The sequence below is a fragment of the Macrobrachium nipponense genome, chromosome 35 (assembly GCF_015104395.2).
Source record: "Macrobrachium nipponense isolate FS-2020 chromosome 35, ASM1510439v2, whole genome shotgun sequence".
Lineage (NCBI taxonomy): Eukaryota > Metazoa > Arthropoda > Malacostraca > Decapoda > Palaemonidae > Macrobrachium > Macrobrachium nipponense.
The window spans coordinates 35,046,533-35,064,707 of record NC_061096.1 but is presented as its reverse complement, the minus strand read 5'-3'; the positions used below and the strand labels follow the sequence as shown (position 1 = coordinate 35,064,707).

The 18,175-nt window shown below is 51.1% G+C and overlaps 1 protein-coding gene across 3 annotated transcripts in view; it reads right to left on the bottom strand.

The window, feature by feature from the left end:
• Positions 1 to 245: 245 nt before the first annotated feature.
• The window catches only part of LOC135208598 (carbonyl reductase [NADPH] 3-like), a 29,962-nt gene continuing 12,032 nt past the window's right edge, over positions 246 to 18,175 (bottom strand). For all 3 annotated transcript variants that reach the window (XM_064240955.1, XM_064240957.1, XM_064240958.1), the window contains exons 6-7: positions 1,518 to 1,701; positions 246 to 713 (exon numbers count right to left, since the gene is read on the bottom strand). In XM_064240955.1, coding sequence (XP_064097025.1) covers positions 570 to 713; positions 1,518 to 1,701 — 328 coding nt within the window. In that variant the 3' untranslated portion in view covers positions 246 to 569. The remainder of the gene's footprint in view (positions 714 to 1,517; positions 1,702 to 18,175) is intronic.

The following is an 18,175-nucleotide window of genomic DNA, read 5'->3' as shown; positions in this document are numbered from 1 at the left end:
CTGAACACCAAAATAGTAAATAGAAATAAGGAATAATATTTTATTGCAGTTACAACGTTAAAATATGGCATGTACATATCTCAAAACAAAAATAGAGACAAAACATTACAATCCTCACAGTACAGATAATATAAAAAAAAAAACTTTAATCTCCCAAACTTCAAAATTCCATATGTTCCCAAGTGTAAAAAGGTTAGGAGTGAATCTTTTAAAAACTATAATAAAAGGGAGGTATACAAATACAATGATGAATTCATATTTTATTCATTTAAACTATTAAAAACCTGCCTTTTCATAAATGTCTATAATTGACTTTAAATGTCCCCTAAAAGACTTCAGTACAAAAAACCTGAATACCTTTCTCATTACAAAACATTAGTTCCTTCCCCTACAAGACTTACATGTAAAAATTGAATACCTTTCTCATTACAAAACATTAGTTCCTTGAGTAAATAGCATTATGATTTCATTTGATATATTATTGTAACTGGGAGAGTTATTCATACAGCAGGTACAATAATTATAGTCATTAACTGGATGAAAATCTGATCTTCCTTATTTTTCAAAGATCAGTAAAGAGAAGGTGTTGGGCCATTCACCCAGTCTACCACTTGCTTGTCATACCATATGTAAGCACCACGAAGATCAGTGTCAGGAGGCAACAAGGCCAAGTAAGAAGGACTAACAGCACCTTGCTCAATTGTCAGTGGACCCTGAGAGGAAAAACGTTCAATCATGGCTTTTGTCATTAGACTTTGTTCCAATTTATGTAAAACCATTTTTTTTTTTAGCAAATAGGACTGATTCTTGCTTGGAATGCAACCATACTTTGGCAGATAAATAAAATAAATGAACACTCTTAAGGTATGTAGTATATGTTTCCTCACTAATGAAAAATGATTAGCTATTTATGTAGCTGAAGTTCCTACCCATGTACATATGCAACTTTTTCGGCATTTGGGTGATGTTATCACATTAGTTTACCTAGAGATTTTAACTGTGTCTATCTTGTGTTAAATGTTTTTTGCAATTACAGAAGACAAAATTATTATTATTTATATTGCAAAAATGTTATTGGGCAACAATGTTCATGAGCAGAGGTAGGAAGTTTGCACAACCTTTATGTTTTTCTTGAATACTTAAAGGAAGCAGAAAATTTTCCACAAACTATCTGTTTTTATACTTCTATAAATAAAATATCATGCATTTCTTCAGTTATATATTAACTAGCTCTTACATTTAAATATTTGAACTATAACAGTAGTGGTACATTAACATCATAAAATCTGCTATGTACAGTCCTGGATGTTATGTGATTTTATTTGTGAAATATACACAATTGAAAAGCTTACAAAACTGGACATTTCAAGTCATATTAAGACAAACAAAACTAATCCATAAAAAAACAAATACATAACAGTTCTCATCATGAGTGGAATCACATTAAGTTGAATAGACATCACCAACTAATCTAGAGCCGAGTATAGATGTACATAACAATCGTTTCTGCTACTAACCTTGTGAGCTGTCATATCAGTATCAACATATCCGGGATGACAGCTATTAACTACAACGTCCTTCCGGAGGTCTGCATCAAAAGCTCTTTGCTGTACCCGTGTAAGTGCTGACACAGCTACTTTACTCACAGCATAGGCGCTGCTAGGCCATCCTTTAGCATTCCAATCTCCTGCCTTTGCATCTCTATTAAAAAAAATATTATATTAGTACTGCAATCACTTTAAAAGCATATAACAGCAATATAAACTGAAATATGTCTTAATTATTTTAAGAATGTCAAGACAGTGGGGTGAGGTTTAGTTAGCTGTAGTCCACCTAATACAAAAATTTGGGTTGTGTTACTAATGATATAGTAATAATGCTAAATTATATTAAAAATGCATCAGAATTACTGAAGGCATCAAAGGACTTATGACTGTTTTTTAAAAATCTCAGAAAAATTTGACATAATTCTTCCAGACAGCTATCAAAATCTAGATTCGAGTACGATTTTTGTGTTGTACCTACCCCTCGTTATGAACTACTATAGCAGTACTTCTGTCAGGAATGAATGCTAAGGTGAGAATAGTGATCCAAAAAGCACTGTTATTATTTCAAGATTTTCATATCAGAATAATTTTATATGTGGAATAAACCTTCGGTCTTAACATTAGGAGAAATCTTCTGGTGCCAGGTGGAAAACGGTTTAAAACAATAAAAAATTGTATATGCAAGGAATATGCGGCATCTGTCATATAAAGTGTAAATGAGGTGGAAGCTGGACAGCGACCAAGCTTGAACCCTGTGATGCATTTAGTCTTTCTTCAACCGCCTTGGAGAGTGGATGCTTGCTTTTGCTCTCCTCCTCCCAAGACGGTTTTTTCACTAAGCCTGTGATTCCTTTCCAGCTTTTTATGCTTTTTGGGTGTATGTGTGTTTGGTGGTTCATTATGGATTCCTCCATAAAGAACAAAAAGAAAGAGGATCAAACACCACAGCAAACATAACGCAGTCAAACACACATACTACATTACTTTCCAATATAAAACATGTGAAAACAATTAACCCTTAAACGCCGAAGCGGTAAAAAAAAAAAGTCTCCCGTGAACCGGAGGTGTTTCAGAGCGAGCGCGGAAGCGGGAAAAAGGGATTTTGACGTAGGAAAAATCTATTTCTGGGCGAGGAAGCCGTGTCGCCCAGTGAAATGTGTCCTCTTTAGCACTATTTCTAGTAAAATATTGCTATGATACCAGAGAACTGCTAAATTGGACATGTCAGAAGTCTCTGACTCGCTCACCTAAATAAAAGGTGTCGGTATAGAACTGGGGCGAGTGTTAAACACTACCACAGCAACCCCTCCAATTAGCCTTTTCCTCATCAAAAGACCCTGAAAACGGGGAGCCGACCTATAGGTCACACCCAGCTTTCCTGTTGAAGGGGACTGCGGCGTCATACTTATCGATAGCAAAGAAGCTTGGTGCACAGCAAGGGGGGGAAAAAAGGAAAAAATGACAATTTGTCCAAAATTGCATTTTTCCTAACTATACAAACCTGAGGTCCTTTTACAATAGGAAGGTACTAGCGGCAGCTGGATAGGTCGTAAGCTTTCGAACAAGGGGTTCGGTAGTTAACTGCTTGTCCGACAGGCGCGCGCGCGCGACTGGGAGGTAAACAAATCACTTTTGCTTTTGGCCCAAGCAAAAACTGCAAGAGTGAGGGGTGGCATGAGGTGGGGCTATGTGTAAAAGGACCTCAGGTTTGTATAGTTAGGAAAAATGCAATTTTGGACAAATTGTCATTTGTTCCGACACGGCATACAAACCTTCGGTCCTTTTACAATAGGAAGACTCACTTCTTGGTGGGAGGAATCTGAGTCTTTTGTGAACAGACTGGTGTTCGCCCAACCTTGGAAGTCTCCCTGGTCTTAAGAGCGAGGGAGGGATCCAAGCCTCTGTCCGATTGATCGGGGTGTGCACCGCAGGATCAATGGTCAGACCTCTGGACCGAGTACTAAGAGAGGAGGCAGCGTATCTCTTCGTACCAGCAATGTAAGAACTTGTTCCTGTACAGGAGCAAATATAAAGTCATGGGTTTGACTCTTGTAGGCATCCACTTCCCCCCTTGTAGGAGGAAGTGGTGGATATTCTGCTCCTATCCCTAGTGAAAGAGATAGGATGGGGCTCTGTCATATAGCTCACCTGCATCTCGTCCTCATCCAGCGTAGTGACGACCGTGGCCCTCTGCCCACAGGTAGAGGAGGAGGAAAAGATGGGAAGAGGGAGCCAGTCACTCACTCACTCACACATCCATCCACACAGTCACACCAGGACTCGATGCTGTTTCAGCCTGCGAGGGGTCTGGGTTAGCTACACAACTTGTTGAGCAGCCACCACGGGTCCCAAGAAAAAGGTATCCAAGGACCTGTGGGCAATATCCCGAAGGTAGAAGGACGTAAAGGTAGTCTGGTTAGACCAGACCCCTGCCTTCAGGACCTGCGCCACGGAGAAGTTCTTACGAAACGCCAACGAGGGGCCAATACTTCTGACTTCGTGAGCTCTCGGACGGGACGTACGGATGTCGTCACTACCATCAGCCTCATACGCCCTCCTGATGACCTCACGCAGCCAGAATGAAAGAGTGTTCTTGGATACTTCTTTCTTGGTTACCCGGTGCTAACGAAGAGGCGTCGACACTCAGGCCTGAGGTGTCGAGGTTTTCTTCAGATAGCGCCGTAGCGCCCTCACAGGACAAAGCAGCATCTCATCCGCATCATTATCGGTGAAGTCCATTAGGGAGGGAATCGTGAAGGACTCGAACCTGTCGTCAGGGACCGACGGTTTCTGAGTCTTCGCAACGAAGTTCGGGACGAAATCGAGCGTCACAGATCCCCATCCCTGGAGTGTCGTACATCATAGGAAAGACCATGAAGTTCCCCTACTCTCTTCGCCGATGCCAGGGCCAGCAAGAAGAGGGTCTTGAGGGTCAGATCCCTGTCTGACGACTCTCGGAGTGGCTCGAACGGCGTTCGAGTCAAACTCCTAAGGACGAGAGTCACATCCCAACGCAGGGGGCCTGAGTTCCCTGGGTGGGCAAGACCTTTCGAAGCTCCTCATAAGCAAGGAGATCTCGAACGAGTTCGAGATGTCCAATCCCCTCAGTTTCAGGACGAGAGCCAGGGCGGCTCTGTATCCTTTTGACTGTGGGACTGAGAGGAGCTTCTCTCGGCGAAGAAAAAAACGAGGAAATCCGCTACCTGCTGAAGAGTGGCTCTGAGAGGAGATAGACCCCGTCTACGACACCAACCACAGAAGACGGCCCACTTCCCCTGGTACACAGCTGCAGAGGACTGACGGACGTTTCCAGCCATCTCTGTTGCTGCGCTACGAGAAAGCCTCTCGTTCGCAAGAGATGGTGGATAACAGCCAGCCGTGAAGACGTAGGGACTGGACTGCTCGGTGGTACCGCTCGACGTGTGGCTGGGCGAGAAGGTTGTGCCAAGGGGGAATCTCTCTCGGTCTTCTCCTGCGAGAAGAGCCACAGGTCCGGATACCAAATGGCCTGTGGCCATTTGGGAGCCACCAGGATCATCCTGAGATTCGGGGTGACCAGTGCTCGACTGATCACCTTGCGAATCAGGCTGAACGGGGAAAAGGCTAGACGAAGAGGTTGTCCCACGGGTGTTGAAGAGCGTCCTCTGCAGCTGCCCATGGGTCCGGCACGGCCGAGAAGAACACCTGGAGCTTCCTGTTGTGCCGGGTGGCGAACAGATCCACGACTGGTCGCCCCCACAGGTCGAAGAGCCTTTCCGCCACGTCCTGGTGTAGGGACCACTCGGTCCCTATCACCTGATCCCGACGGCTGAGCGTGTCTGCTACTACATTCCTCTTCCCTGGAATGTAGCGTGCTGACAGCTCTATTGAGTGTGCCTCGGCCCACTCGTGCACCTGCCGAGTCAACTGGTACAACGGGAGAGACACTAGGCCCCCCTGTTTGTTGACGTATGCCACTACTGTGGTGTTGTCGCACATCAACACCACTGAGTGTCCCATCAAGCGGTCCTGGAACTCTTGGAGAGCGAGGAACGCTGCCTTGAGTTCCAGTACATTGATGTGAAGGTGCTTGTCGTTCTCGTCCCACACTCCTGAAGTCAGCAACTCCTCCAGGTGTGCGCCCCATCCCTCGGTCGATGCGTCTGAGAACAGCTGCATGTCCGGGGGGGGAGTGCGCAGAGGCATCATCTTAAGAGGTTCCTGTCGTCCAGCCACCAGGCTAGGTCCTGCCTCACCTCCGGTGGTCAGTGACACTGGCAAACGCTTGGGGGGATCCCGTCCGCCTGTGACCAACTCTCCTTTAGTCTCCACTGAAGAGACCGCAGGTGAAGACGCCCGTGAGGACTAACTTCTGCGTGACGACAGGTGTCCGATCACGACTTGCCATCGCTGAGCTACCTGTTCCTGCCGAGACAGGAACTGGTTGGCTGCCTCCCTGAATCTGCTGATCCGCGAGTCTGCGGGGAAGACTCGCCCTGCTACCGTGTCGATCAGCATACCCAGGTACTTCATCCTCTGCTTGGGCTCGAGATCGGACTTTTCGAAGTTCACAACGATCCCCAGATCGCGACAGAACTCGAGCAGTCGATCCCTGTCCTGTAGCAACTGCGAGCGGGAGCTCGCCAGGACTAACCAATCGTCGAGGATACCTCATCAGACGTATCCCGTGCGAATGGGCCCAAGCGACACCAGAGTGAACACTCGCGTGAACACCTGTGGGGCGGTTGAGAGACCGAAGCAAAGTGCCCTGAACTGGTACACCGTCCCGTCGAGGATGAAGCGGAGGTACTTTCTGGAGGACTGATGAATGGGTATTTGGAAATACGCATCCTTCAAGTCCACTGAAAGCATGAAATCGTTCTCCCTGATGGAGTCGAACACTGAACGTGCCGTCTCCATCGTGAACCGGGTCTGGCGAACAAACCGGTTCAGAGGAGAGAGATCTATCACCGGGCGCCAGCCACCCGTAGACTTTTCCACCAGGAAGAGTCGACTGTAAAAGCCCGGTGACTGATCCGTGACGATTTCTACAGCTCTCTTGCTCAGCATGGTCTTGATCTCCTGTCTCAATGCTACGTCCTTCGATGACCTTGGAACGTACGACTGCTGTTGGACCGGGTTGGAGGTGAGGGGTGGCCGAGATTCGAAGGGTAATAGATATCCCTCCCGAAGGACATCTACAATCCAGGTCTCGGCGCCGTAGCGCTGCCAAGTTGCCCAATGGCTGGCCAGGCACCCCCCCACTTCCGGCAGCAGGTGAGGGGGAACGCCGTCCCTAGCGTTTCCCCCCTTTCTTCGACTTCTTCCCAGAGCCTCCACGGGAGGAGGAGGGCTGGGAGGAGGGCTGGTTACGGCTCCCCTTTGTAGAAGTCGAAGAAGACAGAGTCTTTCCCCGGGGGGGCTTCGACACAGCTATCGTCTTAGCCACCGAGGAAGCGCTAGCCAAGCTCTTAGACTTGGCCGCAGTCCGAGCTGCCCAGAAGCCTTCGAGACTGCCTGGTGAACCAGACGGTCACTGTCGTCAGTGCGCCGTCTGTCCACCGCAGCGTCCACCATCTCTCCTGGGAAGAGAGAATGTGGAAACTCCGTAAAGGTCCGTTGCGAAGACCCAACGCCGCTTCACGCCCGGCCGCCCTGGAAACCCGAGTAAGGACAGCGTCCCTTCGTCGGAGAACCAGGTTGGCCCACAGGTTCACCGTCTGGTGGGCAAGGAAGGAGATGGCTCTTCCTCCAGACTGGCAAAGTCTCCCTAAAGGGCCGGCCGAGTCATCTTCGGGAGAAATTCCCCCGGAGTTGGCTGCGACCTTAGATACTGTGAGGGACCACAGATCTAGCCAGGAGACGGCCTGGAAAGCTGCCATGGCAGTAGATTCCAGGCCGAGTGCCTCTTGCTGCGAGAACCATAGGTTCTCGGACAGGAGCTGCTGCAGAGACACACCCGGAGTCAGCCTGGCTAACTCCGGGTTCACCTGTTTTTGGGCGGCATCGGATCCTCGATGGCACGTAAAAACGCCGCTGTCGCAGCAGAGGAGGTGGAAGCAGCTTGCTCGACCTGCCAGACTTGAGAGAACCGTCTTGTCCGGAGACAAGCGATTCTACCTGGTCCAGCACTGAGTCTGCAAGCTCGGAACGCGGCTAACCCACCGTCGGTCTGGGTTCCCTCTTCGGGCCCCAGAACGACTCGAGCCAGGACGTGGGCTCGGATGGTGGGAGCGGCGATCCTTCCCCGAGGTCGTTGTGCTGACGAATCAGCGCAATAACCTCGGCAAAGTTCCTCTGGATCTCAGGAGTAACTGCGTCCTGCGGAGTCGGACCATCCAGTACCCTCCAAACAGGAGCATCTCCCGAGACCCTCCTCCCTCGAGGGGAGGAACAGCGACAGACCCCTCTCGGTCTCCTCCAACCACCTGTGCGTACGACCTGGCTGGTCCGAGAACCGTGCCTGGTACGTATGACGACGTGGTGGGATCCTGAGGGGCGCACCCCTCACGATCCCACTCCTCACAATACCTCGCCCCTCCCGGTGTGTAACCCGAGGAGGTTTGAAGGTATGGGAGGGAGGCAGACCTGACGCTCCCTCCTCGCTCACTGGCAGAACCAGTGGGCTTGGAAGACTGCAGGCGATCGTCAACCCGCGGTGGCGATCGAGCTGCAGGCCTAGCCGAGCCGTCTCGCTGTGGAGAACGGCTGGACCGAGAACAGCGGCCCCGGTCTCGTGTGTCAGAGGAGCTGGTGCTGGTCGCCGTACCCGATCGCTCTCTGTGAGAGTGATGGTCAGGCGACCGGCGAGCTCCACTGTCACGGTGAGACCGGTGCGTATCCTCACGGCGCGTCACGTCGCTGGTACCAGCCGTGGCTGGTGCCGGCGAACGGGGGGACCTCTTCCCAGCCTCAGCCCGTGGCCGGTCATGGACCATCACGTCCGCCCGGGTGGCCAGCTGCTCGCCGCGAGAGCGAGAGCTGGTCTGGTGAGAGTCGCGTGAGCGGCTGTCACCAGTCTTCCGCTCCGTGCCGTGAACCTGACGCTGAGCTGGCTCAGAGGTCTGGTTCCTAGCTGCACGGTCGCTGTTAGGCGACCGTACACTCGGTACCTCTCGCGAGCGAGAGGCCGAGACGGATCCTGCTGCCGTGGCCGAACCACTAACAGCAGGTGAGGAAGTGCCGGTGTTAGCCGGCACTCCTCTGGTCCCCGTAGTCTTCTTCCTTGCGGAAGAAGAGACGGGTCCTGCTCCCGAAGGAGCAGGGTGACCAGCGGAAGAACCCCCCGTCTCACCAGAGCGAGACGGGCCCTTAGAAGTTCCCGAAGGAGACTTCTTGGGGGGGGGGGGGAGGCGACCTTCTTCTTCTTAGGCGGGGGAGCCTTAGAAGAAGAAGGGGAAGAGGCGGCCGACGACGACGACGACGAAGAAGACGATGAAGACGATGACGACACCTTCCTCCTCTTCTTCTTCTTCTTCGTCAACCTCCTCAGGACCGATGTCAGATCTGTCATCCAGAGCGGAGCCGGGGCTGCTGTTGCCGAAGCAACAGGGCCCGGACGCACCTGTCCGAACAGATCAGCATCGGGAGCAGCGGAGCCAGGAACGGGAACAACGTCAGAGGTGCAGGCATCACAGGAACAGCAGTAGAGACGGCAGGAGCAGGTACAGGAACGGCAGCAGTGGTCATCAACGTCACGTCCGTGAACAGCGGCTGGGCAGGTACGGCAGGTACGGCAGGCTGTGCAGGCGGTCCAGTTGGACGGACCAGCGGCACAGACATCCTTGGTACTGGTGGGAGGTCCAGGGGCGAGCTCTTCGGGCACACGAAGTCCGGTCGCGGCAGCACGGCAAACCCAGGAGGCGGCATCACACTCCCCCGTGGTACGGCGACTGGCCCCTGCACCGATGTAGTTGGTGTTACAGAGACCGCGTTGCGGGGTGTACACCAGGTGAGGAGGTGAAGCGTAGCCAGGTGTTGTAAGGGTCGTGGTGGTGGTTGTAACCGTCGCATGCGTGACCGCCATGGAGCCAGCGAGATGGTAGAGCAGCCCCTGGACACTCGGCACACCCTGCAGCCCCAACGATGCCCACACCTGTCCGAGGTCGTCCTTCGCGGCAACTGCACCTGAGGAAGCAAAAGTCGGGTGATTAGCAGGATCCTCTACCCGCTCGCGCGAAGACGAACGGATAGAGGACCCAGAGTACAACTCGACGTCAGGGTATCTAGCGCCCTCCTCCACACTCGACAAGTCGGGTGAGGAGAAGGACCCAGAAACCCCCCCCCCGAAGGGGAAGGCGCCAAACGTGGGAGCTGAGCGGGCGGCAGGAAAGAAGACGAAGTGTCCGTCACCAAAGGAGTCGCGGGAGAGCTTTCCGACGACTCTTTTGCAGGCCTTCGCTTCTTCCTGCCCTCATACAAAGTCCACTGCGCCTCCGACCAATTATTACACACTTCACAGGGCTCGGCTCGGGTGCATTCGCGCCCCCGACACCGAGCGCACAAAATATGTGGGTCAATTTCCGGGAATGAGCGGAACTTTCCGCATTTGCGCTCTTCGGTACCCGGGCATAGTCTCCGTGGGGTAGCGAGGCGAGGAGATTCCATGATTGACCAAAATATCACAATTCAATGAATAAAGAGAAATGATTGTACTTACAATGATTCTTTCATACACAAACACAACCATATACTCAAGGAAAGCAACGACGATAAGCGGGCAGAGAGCGTCGAACACACACGTCTACTCGCTGTGAGGCCGAAAGCAAAAGTGATTTGTTTACCTCCCAGTCGCGCGCGCGCGCCTGTCGGACAAGCTGTTAACTACCGAACCCCTTGTTCGAAAGCTTACGACCTATCCAGCTGCCGCTAGTACCTTCCTATTGTAAAAGGACCGAAGGTTTGTATGCCATGTCGGAACAAAGGGGGGGATTTCACTGGGCGACACGGCTTCCTCGCCCAGAAATAGATTTTTCCTACGTCAAAATCCCTTTTCTGGGCTCAGCCGTGTCGCTCCGTGAAATTGTACCAGAGAAAACACCAAGCTATACTATCCTGAAAGGAAAAAAAAAATCATATTAATGAAATCAAAGGAAATAATAAAATAGTTTAGAATTGGAAAAAATACAATTTATTTACAAAATATACTATATAGCCAAAACATGTGGCAACATTTGCAACAAGTCACATATAATAAAATAATTACAGATAATTTGTATGTACGTAAAACTATACACGATTATACACTTATTCTAATAGCTAAGGCATTTGCTGAGGTAGGTAAAATGTTAATGAGGCTGGCATAATTGAAAAGATTCATATGACACAAGGACGGTACTATAATGATGTAGCAGTAGGAGACACTGGCCTTCCTGCAGCTATTGCATGATCAGGCAGTCCCCGGGTTACGACGGGGGTTCCGTTCTTGAGACGCGTCGTAAGCCGAAAATCGTCGTAAGCCGGAACGACGCTTGAAATATGTCTTAAACTAATAAAAAGTTATTAAAAACCTTACTTGTAATCCTTTGGTTACACTACATGTTGTTTCCTGTTAGTTTTATGTACAACCTGGAGTTATTTTCATAAAAGAATGCTGGTTCTTGAAGGTAAAAACTATTGTAATCCTCTGGTGACACTACATTCTTGAAGTGTTATGTACAACCTGGAGTGATTTTGCCAAATCTTGAGGGCTACAAGAACAGCTGATTACTATTTACGTATCATATAGACTAATTAAAGTAAACGTATCTTTAAATATGGCTTATATATTAGGTATCAACAAAACATTTCTGCTATGAGTCAGAGGCCGTATAATGAAACGTACACTTCTCTGTCCTATCTGTTCAGAAAATAAATGTTACGTCAATCCCCGAGACGGTGACCATTGTTGCCAAGGCGTCTCTCTCTCTCTCTCTCTCTGACAAATTACACTGGAACTTTGACATACGATTGCCCTAATATACGAATGTTTTGAGATACAACAGAAAATTTGCGAAAATATAAGCTTTGATATACAACGAAATATTTGAGATACGATTTTGCGATGAGTGTTAGTTGTATAGGCGACCGATAAATGGCGTTCAGTCTGTTTGTTTGTTGGTGCTGCATGTTAACACGTTGTTTAGTTCGTTGTATTTGCGCCTATTTTTCGTGTTATTTTGTCTATTTTATTATTAACCATGGGTCTCAAAGCTAAAGACAAAGCAGGTGATAAGAAAAAACCCAAGAAAATGATTTCGATGGAAGCAAAACATGAAATTATAGCAAAGCATAAAACCTTCCAAAGGCATCACCATTATTTCTAAACTACAAACTGATTAAAATAAAAAAATGACAATTTGTCCAAAATTGCATTTTTCCTAACTATACAAACCTGAGGTCCTTTTACAATAGGAAGGTACTAGCGGCAGCTGGATAGGTCGTAAGCTTTCGAACAAGGGGTTCGGTAGTTAACTGCTTGTCCGACAGGCGCGCTGCGCGCGACTGGGAGGTAAACAAATCACTTTTGCTTTTGGCCCCCAAGCAAAACTGCAGAGTGAGGGGTGGCATGAGGTGGGACTATGTGTAAAAGGACCTCAGGTTTGTATAGTTAGGAAAAATGCAATTTTGGACAAATTGTCATTTGTTCCGACACGGCATACAAACCTTCGGTCCTTTTACAATAGGAAGACTCACTTCTTGGTGGGAGGAATCTGAGTCTTTTGTGAACAGACTGGTGTTCGCCCAACCTTGGAATGCCTCCCTGGTCGTAAGAGCGAGGGAGGGATCCAAGCCTCTGTCCGATTGATCGGGGTGTGCACCGCAGGATCAATGGTCAGACCTCTGGACAAGTACTAAGAGAGAGGCAAGCGTATCTCTTCGTACCAGCAAACAAGAACAAGTTCCTATTTGCAAGAGGCAACATAAAGTATGGTTTGTCTCTTGTTGGCATCCACTTCCCCCCACCCCCCCTTGTAGGAGGAAGTGGTGGATATTCGCTCCCATCCCTAGGTGAAAGGGATAGGATGGGGCTCTGTCGAGTAGCTCACCGGCATCTCGTCCTTATCCAGCAAGGTGATGACCGTATCCCTCTACCCACAGGTAGAGGGGGAGAAAAAGATAGGAAGAGAAGCCAGTCACTCTCTCATTCACTTATCTATTCTTACAGTCACACCAGGACTCGATGCTGTTCAGCCTGCTAGGTCTGGGTTAGCTACACAACGTGTTGAGCAGCCACCACGGGTCCCAAGGAAAACGATCCAAGACCTGTGGGCAATATCCAAAAGGTAGAAGGAGGTGCCAGTGGTCTGGTTGTACCAGACCCCTGCCTTCAGTACCTGCGCCACGGAGAAGTTCTTGTGTAACTCGAGGGAGTGTACTTCTAGGTCATCTGGTGCTGACGAAGAGTCTTCAACACTCAGCCTGGGATGTCGAGTTTCTTCAAGAATCTTCAAAGCGCGTCGCGAGCTTTCACAGGACAAAGCAGCATCTCCTTCGCATCGAAGGCGGTGAAGTCCATTAGGGAGGGGATTGTGAAGGACTCTAACCGATCGTCAGGAACCGAAGGGTTCAGAGTCTTCGCTACGAATTCGGTACGAAATCGAGCGTCACGAATCCCCATCCCCTGGATGCTTGACTTCGCAGGAAAAGTCATGCAATTACCTCAGAGGAAAAGAAGGAATGGTCGTATGACCTATCCCTCTTCTCGACTTCGGTGATGTCCTGTACCCATACTGGTCTATCCGTCTGCAGCGAAGTTGTTCTTCTCGGTAGTGGATAGGACACCGACACTCAATGGTGGGTGTCGATGGTATGGGTACTGTGACAAGCCGTTAGAACGAAGAAAAGACTGTTATGGAACAACCGAACTAAGTCCACAGCGAAGTTCGTAACAGACTTGTGCGCTCTGACAGCTGCCGACTGACTGCGTTCGGTAGGAGGCAAGTTGTCCAGCACCCGAGCAAGTCACGTGACCTTCGCCTTAAAAGGGTTCTGCCAAGAGACTAAACAAATAATTTGTTCGTCACCGATGCCAGAAGCAAGGTGATGACTCTTAAGGCATGTGCCCAAGAGGCGAAAGTCAATTGCCTTCTAGAGACCGAGGTCCCTGATGGCAAGATATCTCATAGTATAGTTGATTCTCGGCTAAGGAGAAAACAACACTATGTGTCGTTGAAGACGAAGGTGTACAGAAAATGCAACCTACGTCTTCACAGCTGAACCGAGAGAAGGATTCTCAAGATTCTGAACCTGTGCTACAAAGACTGAGAACGCTAACCGCTATCTTGCTGTCCGGTGAGATCGTAGTTGCAATAAAAGCGGAGCGCTTTTCAGTAATGAAAAACAGGGAAAATACTGCCTGAAGAACTGCTTCTCATGGGCTGAACATTTGGAAGTAGAGCTGTCAGGTCGGAGAGTAGGCGATGTCTTCTGACATATCTGTTAATTCGGGGAGAGCAATGAATAATTGCACACCTACGAATACGAGATATTTTGAAGACAAACTCAGATGTCTGCAAAAATCATTCGCATTATCGCGGTGCGATGCAGCGGTTGACTAGTACAGACTTCTGTTTTACCGTGCGTAAACAGAAAGATGAAAGAGTCCAAGAGATATCTGTTGAAATTCTCGCAATGTCGAAGGCGATGAAATCGAGCGTCACAGCAGTAGATGGTCCTTCATTATTGCGAGAATCCCCGTTAATCAGAGACCTAAGTCCATGATTGTTGGGCAGAGATACTGGTTCGGTAGTCAATCAAAACCAGGGGAGAGAGAGACGTAACCGACCGTGCATCTCCGAGGACCTAGCTGATACTGAGCCGCTATCAGGCAGTTCAATACGCAGTAGCTCTCGGTGACTCGTCATCCTGAGTTGCCAGGTAATCCATTATTCCACGAAGGAATGCGTTCGGCTAGAACCATCGAGCATAAAGAATACGCTCGAGCAATTATATTTAACCGAAACGGTATTTCGGTAAATACAAAAGCTGATTTGGTGTTGTCATGACAATACCAAGTTATTAAAATCGAAACTGATAACTGCTGGGAGGTTGCAGGCAACCCCGAGTTGCAGTTCAATTAAGATACAATTCGTCTCGGTCACAAACCGTAGAGTTAACTACGGTATGCGCCTACCCCCCGGACAATTCAACTGTTAAAAGAATCATGTCGCGAGGGTAATATACGTAGTATATTTGTAGTTCTGTACCACGACCTCCATCCTAAATTCTTTTCCCCTCGAGGAATGAGAATAAGGATTGGAGATCGACCGCCTTCGTTTCTCTAGTCAAGAGAGTGAAGGAGAAGTCTTTCCCAAAGGAAAGCTTCAATGGTGAACAGAATACCGAAGACGATGTTCAAGCCAAACTGGAAGTTCCCGTCCGTTCTTCTCTATTCCAGGTTAATCGCCTACTGTGAGATACTCTTCTTTCAGCAGCAGTCTTCTTCCAAATGCTAGAAATTACAGGAATTCGAGCATAAGCGAGGTTCCCGATTATCGTGTAACAATTATCGGGGATTCTCGCTCACTTTGGACCGTGGTCTCGCCTAAGTGTTTGGAGATCGTAAAAAACTCGAACACTCTGAGTGCGCTAGAAATTCCGTAGAATTCTAAGCACTCTGCGCCCCCCAAACCCCCCACCGAATTCGTCAAACGATATCGGCTGGTGGTCCTCTCGATTCCCGTAGAAATCGAGAAAGGGGCAGGATCCCTCCTCAACGACCGGGGCTTACGTCAGGTAGGCCCCGAAGGGTCCCCCCGGTAGCGCAGCCCCTAACGTGGGATCTTACAGAGAATCTCTGTAGGATCCCTCCCCTTTCCCTCGTAGCCGTGAAGGAGAGAGGGAATGGGGGAGGAATTGGATACTCGCTCGCCTTCCCAGCGGAACTAGCAGTTGGAGAAGAAAAGGAGCAGCCATCGCCTTACGGCGATGGCCTCTCAGAGCCTGGGAAAACGTATCGTCAGGAGAAAAGTTTTCCCGAGGAGGGTTACGAACGTCATACTGTAGGTAAGGGTCTGCCGCCACTGTGAAACGTCGTCTGGGTGGGCTGATCGACACCTGACAGGAGAGAGCCGATACCGTCCTCCGACACTCATTCCAGTCCTCGTCGAGGTCGAAACCTCAGGAGGACCGAAGGGGTATTCAAATACGGTGTCCGAAGACACGTAGAAACGCCTCTGTCGCAGTAGAGGAGGTGAAGTAGCTTGTTCGACCGGCCAGAACTGAGAGAGCCTTCTTGTCCGTAGACGAGAGACTACCTGGTTCAACACAGTCGGCAAGCTCCGATCGCGGCAGACCCACCGTCGATTTGGGTTCCCTCTCGGGCCCCCAAAACGACTCGAGCCGAGACGTGGCTCTGCTGGTGGGAGCGGCGATCCTTCCCCGAGGTCGTTGTGCTGACGAATCGCGCCATAACCTCGGCAAAGTTCCTCTGGATCTCGGAAGTCACAGCATCTTTGCAGAGTGGGACCGTTAAGCCCGTCGAATAAGAGCATATTCCGAGAACCTTCCTCCTAAGAAGGGGGAACAGCGACAGCCCTCTCGGTCTTCTCCATCCACTTGCGCATACGTCCTGGCCGGTCCCAGAACCGTGCCTGGCACGTAGGGCGTCGTGGTGGGATCATGAGGGGCGCACCCCTCACGATCACTCCTCAATACCTCGCTCCTCCCGGTGTAAACCCGAGGAGGTTGAAGGTACGGGAGAGGCAGACCTGACGCTCCCTCCTCGCTCGCTGGCAGAACCAGCAGGCTTGGAGGGCTGCAGGCGATCGTCAAACCCGCGGTGGCGATCGAGCTGCAGGCCTGGCGAACCGTCTCGCTGTGGAGAACGCTGGACTGAGCACAGCGGCCCCGATCTCGAGTGTCAGAAGAGCTGGTGCTGGTTGCCGTACCCGATCGCTCTCTGTGAGAACGACGGTCAGGCGACCTGCAGGAGGCTCCACTGTCCACAGTGAGACCGGTGCTTGTCCTCACGGCACGTCACGTCGCTGTTCCAGCCGTGGCTGGCACCGGCGAAACGGGAGGACCTCTTCCAGCCTCAGCCCGTGGCCGGTCGTGGACCGTCACGTCCCCGGGTAGCCAGCTGGTCGCCGCGAGAGTGAGAGCTGGTCTGTGAGAGTCCGCTGTGAGCGGCTGTCACCAGTCTTCCGCCCCGTGCCGTGAACCTGACGCTGAGCGGACTCAGAGGTCTGGTTCCTGGCTGCACGGTCGCTGGTAGGCGACCGTACACTCGGTACCTCCCGCGAACGAGAGGCCGAGACGGACCCTGATGCAGTGGCAGAACCACTGACACCAGGCGAGGAAGTACCGGTGTTAGCCGGTACCCCTCTGGTCCCCGTAGTCTTCTTCCTTGCGGAAGAAGAGAGACGGGGCCCCGCTCCCGAAGGAGCAGGAGGACCAGCGGAAGGAACCCTCCCGTCCCACCGAGGTGAGACGGGTCCCGAGAAGCTCCCAAGGGAGACTTCTTAGGAGGGAGGAGGCAACCTTCTTCTTACTCGGCTGTGAAGCCTTAGAAGTCGAAGGGGAAGAGGCGGCAGCGACGACGATGAAGAAGATGAAGACGACGACGACGACACCTTCCTCCTCTTCTTCGTCAGCTTCCTCAGGACAGACGTAAGATCTGCTATCCAGGGCGGAGCCGGGGCTGCTGTAGCCGAAGCCACAGGGCCCGGACGCACCTGTACAGACAGACCAAAGTCTGGGGTAATACCACGAACGACAGGGTGCGGAGGGACGTCAGCAGGTAGGGCATCTCAGGAACAGCAGGCACAGCCAGCACAGCAACGGAGGGACAGCCAGCGCAGCAACGGCAGGGACAGCCAGCGCAGCAACGGCAGGGACAGCCAGCGCAGCAACGGCATGGGACAGCCAGCGCAGCAACTGCCTGGACAGTCCAGCCCAGAATCGGCAGGTACGGCAGGCAGCACCGGAAACACAGGAAGTGGAGCAGCAGCCAGCAACATCCTGGTACCGGCAGGCAGTCAGGTCCAGGGGCGAGCTCTAGGGCAGCGGAAGTGAGGTCGCGGCAGCGCGGCAACCACGAGCGGCGGCGGCACGCCCCCCTCTCGGTACGGCGAACGGCACTTCACAGCGGCTGTAGGCAAGACTGTTACCACGTGAGGCGAGTACACCAGGTGAGGAGGGACGTTGTCACCTGGAGCGTGGTCACCACTCCATGGGTGACCGCAGTAGGCCCAGACATAGAACCCGCAGCCCCTGGACGCTAGCACGCCCTGCAAATGGAAGGACGCCCATACCTCACCAAGGTCCACCCTCGTGGCAGTAGCACCTGCGGAAATAACAGTAGTAGCGATTAGTGGGGGGGGAAGTCCCCTCGCGCGGGGGGGTGAGCCCTCTCCGAACGAGTGGAAGACCCCGAATACAATTGTACATCGGGCACCGAGCGCCCTCCCCCGCGCTCGACGGATCGGGCGAGGAGAAGAACGCAGATAACCTCCCCCCCCAAAATGGAAGGGCCATCTGTGGGAGCTGAGCGGGGGGGGGGGGGGGGGGGGGGGGGATTCTCGTTCCCCACCCCCGCCACAGCACCCATGTACCCAACAATAATAATAAGAGCCCGAGAGCAATCGTGCCCTCGCCCGAATGCAAGGGCATAAGGATCAATTCCCTGACTGAGCGGAACTTGAAACCAAATAAATATTGATGCAATC